At 42.0% G+C, this 15,661-nt stretch overlaps 1 protein-coding gene across 1 annotated transcript in view; it reads right to left on the bottom strand.

Annotated features, from left to right (window-relative positions):
- bmp1a (bone morphogenetic protein 1a) overlaps positions 1–15,661 on the bottom strand; it is a 169,187-nt gene that overhangs the window by 72,604 nt on the left and 80,922 nt on the right. The window contains exon 8 of the mRNA XM_060931318.1: positions 7,596–7,711. Coding sequence (XP_060787301.1) covers positions 7,596–7,711 — 116 coding nt within the window. The remainder of the gene's footprint in view (positions 1–7,595; positions 7,712–15,661) is intronic.

Genomic DNA, 15,661 nt, shown 5'->3' with positions numbered 1-15,661 from the left:
CACTACCTTGTGATAGTACGTTGCTGTTGTAGACACTTATTTTTCCAACTCATAATCGCTCATGTACAGCATAGCGCCACCTACTGACATGGGAAAAACCAAAAAATTTATTCTTCAAAAATCTATATCTCATCTTCTATTTACTCAATTGTCATCAAACTTCATACGCAAACTCTTCATAGCTCACCTGACATCTACACCAAATTTTGTGCACTTTCGCCCCTGGGGGTGCTGGTTATGGCAAAAATGATATTGCAGCTTCTGATCTGTCAAACTTGCCAAGCAAACTCTTTACAAGACCCTTATTGGGGCGCTTGCCATGGTCGACAAAATTTGGCTCCTTTTTCTTAGACTGCCACCGCTACGGAGAACCTGAAGCCCAGATCCAGGCGGGCCTCAGGGCCTCTATAGCGCCCCCTAACTCGTTGTGATTTTGGCCTCCCGCATTAAGGTGCCTGGTTGCCATGGAGTTTGTAGTGGTGGCATACCATTTGGTATGCATGTGTATCTCACTAAGCCGGACAAAAATGTTATGCCAATGCATTAGCCACGCCCAACAGGAAGTGAGGTAATTTCACTTTTGTGCGAAATGCATGGCCACGAACACGGCACAACTCCTCCTAGACCGTTCATAGGAATGTCACCAAAATTGATACACATGATCGACAGACATGGCTGACAAAAATTTCTAAATACGTTTCCCGTAGCATAAACGGTTCAGAAGTTATACGTCAATCAATTTTCACTGCAAAATTTTACATGCTTAGAAATTCATAACAAATCTTCTAATTGCTCAAAACTGCTCATACTTCACAGACAAATCGCTCATTGGGCTTCTGACATGTTACCCAATTTCTGTGATATTTCGCCACTGGGGGCGCTATTTTTGGGCAAAAATTCCAATCTTTCCTCAAATTTGGTCAAACTTCACGGCCACCCTCTTACTACCTCCCATGTCATGTATACCACATTTTGGGAATTTTCATCCATGGGGGGGCGCTGTTTTTGGCCGACGCAATTGCTCCAACACAGGTTTTTGGTAAATAATTCCATAATGCTTTTCCTTCACACCACTACCTTGTGGTAATGTCTCTTGCCGAAGAAGCTGTGGAAGGTTTTTCGCGGGGACGCATGCCCCTGCCCCCCTTGGCCGCTGGCGCGAGGGCCCGTCGAGGCCGCTTGCGGCTTTAATTATTATTATACTTTTTCTTCAAGACTTGGCCATTTTTGAGGTGGATCCCATTGGTGAAAGCTCATGAAATTTGGTGCACATATCAGTCCTGGCCACTGCTACTCAGGGATAGAGGCTTGGCCCCGGGTGCATCTGAAGGACTCCATAGCGGCCCAACATGTCATTGAGACTTTTGCCTGGTATATAGTTTTACCTACCCGTGTCAGATTTGGTAGGTGTGTGTGATGCCCCAAGACGAACAAAATTGTAAGGTACTTTACATCAGACAGAGTCAACAGAAAGTGAGTCATTTTTGGTTTTGTGCATTTTGACACGTTACATTTTGACGTTCTCCTCCAAGGCAGTTTGTTGGATTCATGCCAGATTTGGTATACCAGAGTTGCTTGGGCTCTCGCCGCTTGTGACTATATTTTATGTTTTGGTACTGTGAAATTTCATAAATGACAACAATCCTCCAAACAAAGTTTAAAAAAACCCACCTCTCGCTTAATGTCAGCTGGGATTGGCTCCCGCTTACCTACAGCCCGCAGTGGGAAGGCAATATGGAAAATGGATAGACCCAATAACAAAAAAATAAAAATTAAAAATTAAAAAAGGCCATATTCAAATTCAAGAGATTACTAGGTGTGCGGTCCGTGCACTTTTTCGTTCATTCATTATTCTATTTTGGAAGTCACATGAGAAATGAAAAAGGACTCGTTTGTGAATTTTTACACTTGTGTATGACTTGTGAAATGGAATCCAGAGCCATGTTTTGATGTATTTTTAGTTATTGAAAATGAGTCATTGAACAGCAGAAAAAGGGAAAAAGCAATTTTGAAAAATGCCGTTCTGAATTGCGTTTTAGTTTATTTAGAACTTAGGTTTTGGGTGACCTGGAAGCCTAAGCTTGTGGGCGGGTTGGGAGCGTTATGGTTTGTTTATTCTCATCCGCATGACATGGCGTCTTTGGAGGCATATTCCGACTTAATTTGCGAAATGTTGCGAAGGCATGCTACACATGCAGATATTTCACAGCACCTCAAAGACATTGGCGCAGGACATGGCTGTTCTGTTATGAGTGTATGTGTTGACATGTCTTCTTCACGTAGATTCACCCGTTTAGGGCCTTTGAAGAGCATGTACTGCATAGCATCCATGATCTCGCTGGAGATCGATCTATCGTCGTCGTCGTGTGTTGTAAGTGAGACATGAGTGAGCGCGAGCCAGGCGGTGTAATTTACTTCCGGGTGAAATATAGGATCAGTCAAATGAAATTCAATAAAGGAATAAATGAATATTACAAAATAAGAAAATGATCAGAAATGTTGTCCACTTTTCTAATACTACTATTTGATGATGGCAATACATTTCGAAAACAAAATAGAGCCATTTCTGCTTGTATTGTTTTAAATAAAACACCAAGCTGCACCCTTTTTTAAATTTCATCTTTCATTCCAAAATAGAATAATGAATGAACGAAAAAGTACACGGACCGTGTGCAAAGAGGCAAGTTATGATGATTCTTGTGAATTTGTTGTTTTGTGATATTCGGAAGAGTGGGTGAGGTTGGGTTCGAAAGGCATTAGAAGTTTTCCCTTTGAAAATAATCATAAAGGGGCTCCCACTTTAATGAATATAGCTTTGGATACAATTTTTGAAAGCAGATTATGTCTGAATAGCAGGGTGTACGTTCAGTAAATGGCATTTATAGTTGTGTAATGGAAGAACTCTAACAGTAACTGGTCTCATTTATCAAGAGTAAAGTTCTGTGGATGTTTTTGTGCACCAGGCCACGGTGGTGTAGCAGTTAACACTGTCGCCTCACAGCAAGAAGGTTCTGTGTTCGAGCCCAATGGGCGACAGGGGCCTTTCTATGTGGAGTTTGCATGTTCTCCCTGTGTCTGCGTGGGCAGCCATGGCCTGAAGTTGGGCTGAAGTGTCCTTGAGCAAGGCACCTAACCCCCAACTGCTCCCCAGCTGCTGTACCATAGGTGCCCACTGCTCTGGGTATGTGTGTGTGCGCTCACCGCTCGCTTGTGTGTTCACTGCTTCACATGGGTTAAATTTCACTGTGTGCTTAAGTCTGTGCTTGAGTGCACGTGTGACAAAGGCTTCTTGGCTTCTTCAAACAAAGAAATTCCTAGCCAGATTGACACCAGATTCAATAACACAGATTTTCTTTGTACTCATGTGCAACTCTCTTGTAAACTCCATAAAAGGCAAAAACTCAGTTTAAAAAAAACTAAATGACAACTAAATGGGGACAGTACGGTGGTGTAGTGGTGAGCACTGTCGCCTCACAGTAAGAAGGTCCTGGGTTCAAGACCAGCGGCCAACAACACTGTAAAAAAAAAATAGTTGAGAATACTTGAAATTTCAAGGCAACAGTCTGCATTAAGAATTTTATGTTTTGCCAACGATGTGCCCATGATAATCCAAACTATGATAAAACTGTTATCTTTATTAAGAATTCTTAATTAAGTCAATTTTCAATTCCTCATTCTGCCAACATAGATTTCTCTTTTTGCTGAACAGTGGCATTCACAGTAGTGCAAAAAGGCAATTAAGGTTATCACAATTTTTTTTTTTAGATTTTTTTGGGGCTTTTTTCACCTCTATTTGGATAGGACAGCGTAGAGACAGGAAATGAGCGGGAAAGACGGGGAGGAATCGGGAAATGACCTCAGGTCAGAACCGAACCCGGGTCCCCGGATTTATGGTATGGCGCCTTATCCACCTGAGCCACGACGCCCCCGAGGTTATCACAATTTATCATTAAACTATACATGCCTTTTTTCATTGTTCTACACAATTACAAAACTTCAATATTGAAATAAAGTTTTTAAAACCCACGTCACGTCGTGGGTATGGCGTCGTGGCTCAGGTGGATAAGGCGCCATACCATAAATCCGGGGACCCGGGTTAGATTCCGACCCGAGGTCATTTCCTGATCCCTCCCCGTCCCTCTCTCCTGCTCATTTCCTGTCTCTACACTGTCCTATCCAAATAAAGGTGAAAAAAGCCCCCCAAAAAAGTCTGATAACCTCAACTGCCTTTTTGTACTACTGTGAATGCCACTGTTCAGCAAAAAGAGAAATCTATGTTGGCAGAATGAGGAATTGAAAATTGACTTAATTAAGAATTCTTAATAAAGATAACAGTTTTATCATAGTTTGGATTATCATGGGCACATCATTGGCAAAACATAAAATTCTTAATGCAGACTGTTGCCTTGAAATTTCAAGTATTCTCAACTATTCTTTTATTTACAGTGAAGGGCCTTTCTGTGCGGAGTTTGTATGTTCTCCCCGTGTCTGCGTGGGTTTCCTCCGGGTGCTCCGGTTTCCCCCACAGTCCAAAGACATGCAGGTTAGGCTAATTGGTGGCTCTAAATTGATCACGAGTGTGAATGGTTGTCTGTCTCTGCACTGTAAAAAATTTTACGGGCGGGTGTTGATTGAACATAGATTTTACATATCATTTGACTCAGAAATGTCATTTTCACTTACAACCAACTAAACCAGGTCGGCCTAATACACTTTCTCTCATTGTGATATCATGTTGAGCTATCAAGAATTTTAACATCCAAATATCAAAGATATCCTTGTTGATAGAACTAGCTGCAACCTGTTGCAACGCTGCATGTTGGTATCCTTGTTGGTAGAACCAATGACGCATGTATACACGTGCTGTATGGGGTTTCCTTACCTCTGCGCAGGGACAAATCACATAAGGAGGAACGTGCTTGTTCTGAGCACTTTTTTATTGTGATGTAGAATTTCAGTTTATTCCAGAACATTTTATACTTTTAAAGGCCTTAATCATTCAACAAATGTTTGCAAAATTTCAAATCATAGTGTGTAGTCCATAACACTGACGCTCAGCTATGAAGGTTAACTTGATTTGAATACTCAGGTTCTTTTTTTTAGTTTTTTGTCGTAAAATTTAATTTTGAAATTGACACAGCAGTCACAGTTAGTTTATTTTGTCAAGTGCAAGTAGCTGATGGAGCCTGAGCACTTGTTTGTGATGCAGCCTGAGCCCCTTTTTTATTGTGGTATAAATGTCAGTTTACTCCAGAACACTTGTGAAAGACTCATTCAACAAATGTGTTCAAAATTTCAAATTATAGTCTGTAATCCAACTTGACTTTAATGTTCAGGTAACTTTCAACAAAGGTCTTTAGTTCTTCATTCTAAAATTGAAATGTGAGATTGACATGTAGCAATCTGTCTGGAGACCGACTAGTGGCCTAGTGGTAGCGTGTCCGCTTCTTGATCGTGAGTTCTATTCACGGTCGGGTCATACCAAAGACCATCATAAAAATGGTACCTACCGCCATCTGGCAAGGCACACTGCAATACAGATGTGCATGGGGAGTTAAACGCTCGTGGTTACCAGAGGACTAGCCCCCCACTGTAACCCTAGCTATGTAATAGGCGAGAGGCCGAGGGCTATGGAAACGGAGATCGGCGCCGCCCGATGCGCCACATACAGGTTGGGCCTGGTTAGTACTTGAGTGGGAGACTGCCTAGGAATACCAGGTACTGTAAGGCATGGGAAGGACTTTGACTTTGAATTTGTCTGGAAGTGGATCACTTTTTTCCTGCACATTGCAGAATTCTTTTTCATTTGCAAGAGACACAGTCTTACAAATAAAAGTGTTTTCCTTTGACAATTATTTGTAAGTGTCTTTTTTGCGCGAGTGATTTATTGTATGTTTTAAGGTACAGGTAACTTGAAAAAACATCATATGAAATGTAGAAATACATGTTATTAGCAAACATTTATTTGTTATTATAAGAAGAGTAACCTAATTTGGATAACAGCAAAAATACGTTGGCTGAAATCAAACGTAAACTCAAATTTTCAAGGCAACATGATGCAAGAGAATTTTGAGTTGAGATGGTCAACAACAAATAGTACGTTGGCTGAACTCAAATTTAAACTCAGAAATCCTTGTTAGGTCAACAGCAATTGAGACAGGTTGAGTAAACTAGAATTTTCTAGGCAACATGATGCAAGAGAATTTTGAGTTGAGATGGTCAACAACAAATAGTACGTTGGTTGAACTCAAAATTCAACTCAGAAATCCTTGTTGACTTAACAAGGATCTTTGTTGACTTAAGAAGGATTTTCGTGTTTAAATTTGAGTTCAACCAACTTACCTTTTGTTGTTGACCATCTCAACACAAAATTCTCTTGCATCATGTTGCCTAGAAAATTTAAGTTGAGACGGTCACGTTTTTTTTTTTTTTTACAGTGTGTGTGTTAGCCCTGTGATGACCTGGTGACTTGTCCAGGGTGTACGCCGCCTCTCGCCCATAGTCAGCTGGGATAGGCTCCAGCTTGCCTGCGACCCTGCACAGGATAAGCAGCTACAGATAATGGATGCATGGATGGATGGATGGACAACTAAATGGTGAAAGATCAAAAACTCTTCTGCCCTTCACAGGGAGCCATTTCGTTTGTCCAACTTGTATCTTGTCTTATTTGGGTCAATTTGTTCATGTGTCTTGGATTTCTTTCTTTCAAGAAATCATTATGACGAAATGACAGAGTTCCAGAAAACTTTCATTTAATTTGTGTAAGCCGTTAAAATAAGCAAGTGATTTAAACATGGCACATCATTTGTAAATAAAAAATAAAAAAAAAATCGCAGTAAAATCAAAGCCAAATCACATGATTTGAAGCCGATCAATCAAAGTTCACATTAGTTCTCTGCCCATTTCTATTCTCCGTTTATCCTGTAATGATGCTGCTGGAATCTTAATTTCCCTGAGGGAACCCGCCCAAAGGGATCAATAAAGTTCAATCTAATCTAATCTAATGCAAACTGCATATTGTATCGGTGGCAAAAAAACAAACAAACCCCCCCCCCCAAAAAAAAAAAAAAACGGTTCAAAGGGTCACCTATTCGCTCTTGGACTGTCTTTTGCCAAAGACACAATATACAGATACTACAGTTTGCCTTTGCACGGCAGCATTTCCGTACGTATGCATTTACACAAACTCAGGAGTTCTTGTAGGAACGTTCCCCCCCACCCCCAACAAACCAGATTTTCATGAATGCCACCTTTCTTGTCTAAAAGCTCCAGCAAACGATTTATAAATAAATTCATATCCGGTTGGATAAATGGGGCCCAACATGTTTAATGTTCTTAAATTGTTTGTTTAGAAAATGAACCCATCAGTAGTTCCAAAGACTTCTGAGAACCTTCTGAAAGCTTGACTGATTTTCTACACGCTTTAATTACACACAAGAGGGCTTTATCCGTCTTGTTAAATAAGAAAAACGACGAAAATGATCCAGAACTTTCATATCGCTCCTGGCAAGACGCAGCAGCAGAAGCTCATTAAAAGTAAACACAACCACAAGCGCTTCATTAAGCAGATATGCCAGTCTGTCTGGGATTTTCACCTTTTCGCCTGGTGTGACTGAGATTCTCCAGATACAGTGCATGTACGCCGAGTAGCCGTTGGGGAAACCGGGAGAGGAGAAGTTCCCGCTGCTGTCCTGCAGACTGTCTCCACATCCTTAAAGAAACAGACAGAAAGTCCAGGTCATACGGTAGGTGATTTATAAGACACGTTTGTGAGCACAGCATGTTGAAGTATTTATACACCCTGATGTAGCCAGATGTCATGCCAAAAGATGAAAGGAGCTCAAAAAGGTTATCTTGATGCCCAAGTTTTTCTTCCCCCACTATTCACTATTCGGTCCTGCATGTTACGAACCACATATGCTTTCCAGTCCTTGAAAAAAAAATCTCCCAGCCTTAACAGCACCCAAAACATACTTGCCTGAAAAACAATTCCACTTGCCCAGAGCTTTATTTTATTTTGGAGAGGACAGAATGCAGTTGAGGGGTGGCACGGTGGTGTAGTGGTTAGCGCTGTCGCCTCACAGCAAGAAGGTCCGGGTTCGAGCCCCGTGGCCGGCGAGGGCCTTTCTGTGTGGAGTTTGCATGTTCTCCCCGTGTCCGCGTGGGTTTCCTCCGGGTGCTCCGGTTTCCCCCACAGTCCAAAGACATGCAGGTTAGGTTAACTGGTGACTCTAAATTGACCGTAGGTGTGAATGTGAGTGTGAATGGTTGTCTGTGTCTATGCGTCAGCCCTGTGATGACCTGGCGACTTATCCAGGGTGTACCCCGCCTTTCGCCCGTAGTCAGCTGGGATAGGCTCCAGCTTGCCTGCGACCCTGTAGAACAGGATAAAGCGGCTACAGATAATGAGATGAGATGAGATGAGAATGCAGTTGAGGTTTTTTTTTTTTTTAAATAGGTGAAGAAGCATAATTATCATAAATCCACAAAACCATAACACCAATATATGCAGATACATTCAGAATGAAAGCAGTTCTAGTAGCAGAGGAATGAATAATTTAGGGTCTATTAAGCTGTGGAGAGTTTTGAAGGAATATAATAATAATGCTGGAGCTTTGTTTCTGTTATCAAAGGAACACAGTCCTGTGCAAAATGTCACCGTGGAACCAGAGTGTAGAAATGAACCTACAGTTCGAGAGAGTTCTACACAAAACACACTGAACTTTTCACATGAGTGCAGCTGGTGTAATGGAAATAAATCCATTTCACATGCAGGAAAAACTATTTTGGATGAAATTGTTATTGTCCATTACACACTGATCAACCTGTGTGACTCAGTTGTACCTTTGAATGAAGAATAAATGAAGAGGGAACTGAACATTAACCGTTTATTGAAATCACTATTACAAGTAGGGATGGCGAAAACTAAAAAAAAAAATCTTGACCGACCACTGAGCCTCATTAGCCGGTTAAAGTCGGTTAACCTATGAGTTTAAAATTCTAGAATTGGAATTATTAGAAATCTATTTTAAATCTAACCGCGAGCATCCGCACATTCAGTCCCAGTCACTGCCCTCCACTCACATTACCTTTTCTACAGCGCGAAACATTTAGTCAAACGCGGCACTGATGTCGAGGGGTTTGTATTGGAGCGGAGGACAAATGGCTCCAGCTTAGAGACAGTTTCAGTTGGCCATGATGGCGTTGAAAATAAAGTCAAGTGCTAGAAGAAGTACATAACATTCAGTGATGGGAATAACGGTGTTAAAATAAAGGCTGTTATAATGCCGGGTAATCTAATTAATTAGCTACAATCGTCATAACGCCGTTACCAATATCAACACGCCATTACTGCATGGTATTGAAGTTGCTCTGAAGCCGTCACTGACTTGGCTCACAGACATAAAAGCTGCGTTTGTCACTCCCCCTCCAGACACCGCTGTCATTTCATTCTCTCCCCTTCCCTCCAAAAGTCGGCATCTGCGCCTTTAGTTTGTGTGGAGAGATATGATCTGCAGTAACATGCATTGTTGGCTACAGACCGAAACATACTTTCAGAATGCACTGGCCAAGGCAGGACTAAACTCGATGTGCCTTCTAATCACGGGCGATTGCTCTAAGACAACGAGGGAGGCTCAGCCTCCTCTAAAAATGACGAACATCGTGTAGGATGAATTGCGCTAGGCTTATGTTATAGCCGACCTTATAACATTGCTATTTCAGATCCAGAATCATAGAAATATATGTGCTCAACCCAACTACAGTGCGAAATCATTCTGTTATAACTTTCCCCAGTTCGCCTAATGTGTGCGTGAGTTTCTCCCCCTCGTGACAGCGCGATGCAGCCCAGCCTCAGTGCACTTCAATGGCATTTGGGAGCTCTGCGCTTTCAATCTCAAAATGCAAGACGATTATTGGACAAATACTGCGAAAACGCCCGCCCACCGGACTCCCAGCCTCAGTGGACTTCAATGGCATTTGGGAGCTCTGTGCTTTTCAATCTCAAAATGCAAGACGGTTATTGGACAAATACTGCGAAAACGCCCGCCTACGGACCCCCAGCCTCAGTGGACTTCAATGGCATTTGGGAGCTCTGTGCTTTTCAATCTCAAAATGCAAGACAGTTATTGGACAAATACTGCGAAAATGCCCGCCCACGGACTCCCAGCCTCACAGTGGGAGGGACATGGCAAAGCTTTCCGCGAGGAGACTGGTGATTGGTGAAAGCGGCCAGATATTTTCTTTGATTGACAGCTTGTTTCAAATATAGACAGGCAGCAGTGAATTTCAGTTCAGTCTCATGCAGATTCGCGAGTGCTGTGGTGTATTGTAAGAGATCGGCTTACATTTCGATTTCATTCATTACATACGGTTTCTACCAGCTTTTTTAGTTTGTATATATTTTCACTGTAAATAAAGTGTAAATATAGTGTTGTCAAGTTTGCTATCTTAGTTCCAGAAATTTTGTTTATTTGAGTGACTGAACTTGAACTTGAGGGGGCTAGTCGGCTAGCAAGAAAGCTGCACACGGATGCCAAGCATTGCTGATTTAATTTTGGCGAAGCCATTTGCCAGTCTTCCTTTCGAGGAAAAAATTAAAATTAAAGAGCAGGGTAGACCAACGCCTCAAATTGACTTGGTGAAAAAGGTAGGGAATAATACTCGTTCCTTTCAGCTCTCCTGGTACGAGAAAGTGAATTGGCTAACAGCAAGTGACCCACATCAACAACAGTAAATAGGCTACTTTAGTAATATGTCATGGATGGACCAAAAATATAGAATCTATTTAAAATCTTTATGCTGAGTATATTATATTGGAATATATATTTCTCTGGATATGAATTAAACACAGCTACAATTTGGAAAACATTTTTAAACATAAACACAGCCGAGAACATTTCACACTACAGACCTGGATTAAAAATGAAGGGTTATCAAAATTGTCAATAAAACATTTCTCAGTCAAAATAAGTAAAATATAGGGAAAGTGTCATTGAATGAAATGTGTGGCACCCAGCTCTATGTTTGGCTCCCCGAGGTCAGTGCTTGTGCCTATTCCAGAACACTCTGCTGTTACTGCTGAGGTTCCTGACAAAGAGCTGCTTTCAATAATGATCAATTTTTAAACAACATGCCACAATTTTAAAATATAAAATGTTAAAATATACCCCCCCCAACACCACCATCATGTATATTGGACAGTAGGCTAATGGGCCAAAAGAACCTGTTATTTCACAGTTTGTGACCCTGCCAACAATCAGCCAGATCAGAGGCAAGAGTATGGGCAAAATTGATGTGTTTTTTCTTTTTTCTTTTAAAATCTGGAAATATCGTAACCGACCAGCCTCCCCTGTTTGAAAGACTACCAGCCGCCACTGCTTCTAATAATAATTTAAAAAAAAAAACAGAATAGTAATTTGTAAGCTAAAAAGTCTAGCCTGATACTTTTTTATTTTTCACAAATACAGTCAACTTCTGTCAAGGGTCACACAAAAAACAGTTGTTCTTGGAAATACATAGGCTAACAAGTTAACAGGTTTAAACAAGTTGAAATAGAAAACACTGTGGTTATACAAAATACCCCACTCCGAAAATCACTAATTTTTATTCATAAACACAAGCATGTCTCCAACACTGAGACTTTTCTTTCGCTGAGTGGCAGCTGTCTTCAACTGGGGCGGGAGGGCGGGACATGACTGAATGGGTGTTTCTGATTTGTCAGCTGTCATCCTTACACCGCATGGCATGCCCCAAGCGTTTACAACACAGAATTCCAGGTTCTCCGCTCCAAAAATCGGCAGCTTCAAAATGATTGATTTTTTTTTTTTAACCGACAACCAAAAAAAAATTAACCGGTTGACGTTGATTCGGTCAACCATCAGTCAAACGGTCATCGGTTAACGTCCCTAATTACAAGAATGATTAGTTATGAGGCGGCATGGTGGTGTAGTGGTTAGCGCTGTCGCCTCACAGCAAGAAGGTCCTGGGTTCGAGCCCCGTGGCCGGTGAGGGCTTTTCTGTGTGGAGTTTGCATGTTCTCCCCGTGTCCGCGTGGGTTTCCTCCGGGTGCTCTGGTTTCCCCCACAGTCCAAAGACATGCAGGTTAGGTTAACTGGTGACTCTAAATTGACCGTAGGTGTGAATGTGAGTGTGAATGGTTGTCTGTGTCTATGTGTCAGCCCTGTGATGACCTGGCGACTTGTCCAGGGTGTACCCCGCCTTTCGCCTGTAGTCAGCTGGGATAGGCTCCAGCTTGCCTGCGACCCTGTAGAACAGGATAAAGCGGCTAGAGATAATGAGATGAGATGAGTTATGATATGACTACAGCTACAACTGGAATGTGCCGATTGTTAGTGTTTGTAATTATTGTACGATCCACTATTAGATAAATTTAAAATCTCACAATATTGTTTGAAAGTCTAGAGCAAGATATTTTTGTTAATTTACAGATGACATTTCAGATATTGTTTTAACAATAATAAACATCACTGTATAAATGATAAAGTGCAGATTGCTGTGTAACTACATGTCCTTGGGGTTGTTGAGACAACGAGGGGCAGTCCACAGTTTAGGTCAGAGCCCTTTGAGAGTAAATGCTTTGGCTTTCGCAACATTCTGTTCCCAAAAGCTGATGTTGGGAAAAAGTCTTTACACAAAGAAGGTTTTCTTGCTTTCGTAGGTTTTTTTTTTAAGCTGTTCTTCTGTGTCGGGACTTTTCAGGAAAAAGAATGTATATTCCAACATGTAGCTAATGCTAGGCCAGAAATCTGCACCATCACTCCAGTCATTTCGAGGAATTTTGTACAGACCATAACTGTTAATAAACCCTACTTTCCATGTATATCTATCCTGCGTTTCTTTCTGACTCAGATTATCCAAGTAATCCGGTAGTAGAGCATTTTTTAGCTGTAGTTTTCTTAGGACAACAGAAACAGATGCCGGACATCTTCAGTATTGGCCCTTTTCCACTACCCTTTTTCAGCTCACTTCAGCCCGACACGGCTCGCGTTTCGACTACCAAAGAACAGCACGACTCAGCTTGCTTCAGCCCTGCTCCGCCCCCAAAACTCGCACCGTTTTGGAGTGGGGCTGAAGCGAGCCAAACCGAGCTGAGTGAGGCTGGGGGCGTGAGCAGACGCTCCCCTGTGCACTGATTGGTGAGGAGGAGTGTCCTCACATGCCCACACACGCCCCGCGAGCACGCTGGGATCTGTAAACACCGTAAACCCGGAAGAAGAAGAATTACGAATTACGAGAATTTCTGAAGCCTTATGCGCCTCGCCTCATCTATACGCTCTTGCCAGTATCTGTTGGCGTTGTCGGTGACAACAAGCCACAGCACCAAGACCAGCAACACTAACGACTCCGTGTCCTCCATGTTTATTGTTTACTATCCGGGTCGTGAGACTACCGCTTAAAAGCTCACTGATGTCACTGTTTGCGCCGCCTAACGACATCACGTGACGTCCACCCACTTTCGCTAACTCCACCCAATGTGTCCACCCACTTCCAGCCAGCACGGTTCAGTGCGGTTGTAATCGAAATGCAACTCCAACAGCCCCGCTCAGCTCGACTCAGCCCGACTCAGCACGGCACGGCTCAGCCCAACTCAGCCGCGTTGGTAGTGGAAAAGCGACATTAGTGCAGACTGAGCATACAGTCAATGTCTCGGACGCTTTGGTAGGATTAATTTTATACAGGAACCAGTCCAGGAAAACAAGATTTTTGATAGACACAGGTGAACTTTGTTTTGAGGAGGAGTCAGATGTCATAATAATAATAATAATAATAATAGAAATATGCTACTGCCAGACTGACAGTTCAGACCTGCATCATGGAGCGGTTGCCTGTGTAGCTTAGGTTGCCAGCACTAACTTTTGTCGTCCGATCAGACAATTACCATTAAAGTTTTACTCGTCCTTGCACATATTTTAGTCGTCTCGGACGATCGGACATGCAGTTTTTCAAGCACAGCTTTTAATAATAGAAAGTACGCTAGAAGTCACATTCAGTGTCTGCGGTCCTTAAATCATGCTCATGGAGAGATCTTAACATCTCATACAGCTTTGGTTTTATACCATAGTGCTGCTGAATACTCGAATCTGATTGGTCAGAAGGTTTTGATTTAGTTTCTATAGCAGAACTTCTATAACTGACCCATCACATAATATAAGACTCAAAATAAACAGATTCACAGATTGCAATTTAATAAAGAAAAACAGAAAGTCAGTGATTTCGCCCGTAGTCAGCTGGAATAGGCTCCAGCTTGCCTGCAACCCTGTAGAAGGATAAAGCAGCTAGAGATGATGAGATGAGATGAGATGAGATGAGATGAGATGAGATGAGATGAGATGAGATGAGATGAGATGAGATGAGATGAGATGAGATGAGATGAGATGAGATGAGATGAGATGAGATGAGATGAGATGAGATGAGATGAGATGAGATATGAGATGGTCAGTGATACAGACCCCTTGCACTGATGTCACACTTACGTTAGCAACCGTTTCTACCCTTCGTTTACATACTGAACACAAGCGGTACTGAAGATGTCAGACGTCTGTAGGTTGAAGAAAACTCCAGCTAAAAAAAGCTTTACTACCAGATCACTTGGATAATCCAAGTCAGAAAGAAGCAAAGGATAGATATATGCAGAAATCGAGTTAATTAGTGGCTACGATCTGTACAAAATTCCTCAAAACGATTGGAGCGACGATGTAGATTTGTGACCTAGCATTACCTACAAGTATATAGATGTTGGAATGTACCTTCTCGTTGCATTTTCTCTGTTTTAATTTAAAAAACAGATAGTTTGCTGGAAGAGAAGAGCAGGGAGGACTGAGAATCGAGCTGCTGTGGTTTGTTTACACCCAAAGCTAAAACTTGTAACGTCATAGCAACCATCGCAAAGACTTGTAAAAAAAATTCCTTCTTACCCAGGCAAAAACGAGACAGGATTTATCTTGTAGTGTCCTGATCCCCAGATCTTTATTTAACCCAGCCACATAAAAAAAAGTTGCACGCCTCTATGCTCTTCCAGGTTTTCATCTGTTTGCCCGTGTAGAACGATACCTGCAGCACCAGATAGTCGGAGATGTCAGGGAACTCAACGGATGGATAATTTTCCAACTCGTAGGAAAAATCCTTCTTTACTAGCATGTAAGGATCGATCCCATCGCAAAGAGCAACTTTCTGAAGGTATCTTGACCGTGCATTGGCCTCTAAACTGCGAAAATAGTCGGAGCATGCTGGTGGCCAAATCGGTTCGTCTGATCACCGGAAGTAAACTCGCAAGCAAAAGTCATGTGACTGAATACAACCGATATTCTATTCCAGGTTAACCACTCGCAAAGAATGACGGAAAAACCTTTAATGTCGTGGATTGTCAGTGAAAAAAAACCATGAGATCATGTTCGCACACTGCGACAGTATGGCAGGCCTTGGAGAGAGCTGTTCTCACAGAGCATCGGTGTTGTGGGCTTGAAGCTGGAGTGAAACAAAGGGATTCACGGACAGTTCCACATAAAAAGGAGTTCTGGGTTCTTCCTACTGCTGTGGGGGGAATAAAAAAATCTCCTAGTCCCAGATCAGAGATATTTCCTTTCTAAAGAAATGCTCAAGTCAAGTTCTTAAGCCACAATCAGAAGATCGAGATAAAGTT

Source organism: Neoarius graeffei, chromosome 10 (assembly GCF_027579695.1).
Source record: "Neoarius graeffei isolate fNeoGra1 chromosome 10, fNeoGra1.pri, whole genome shotgun sequence".
Lineage (NCBI taxonomy): Eukaryota > Metazoa > Chordata > Actinopteri > Siluriformes > Ariidae > Neoarius > Neoarius graeffei.
The sequence above is the reverse complement of the archived record's forward strand: the minus strand, read 5'-3'. Positions and strand labels throughout refer to the sequence as shown.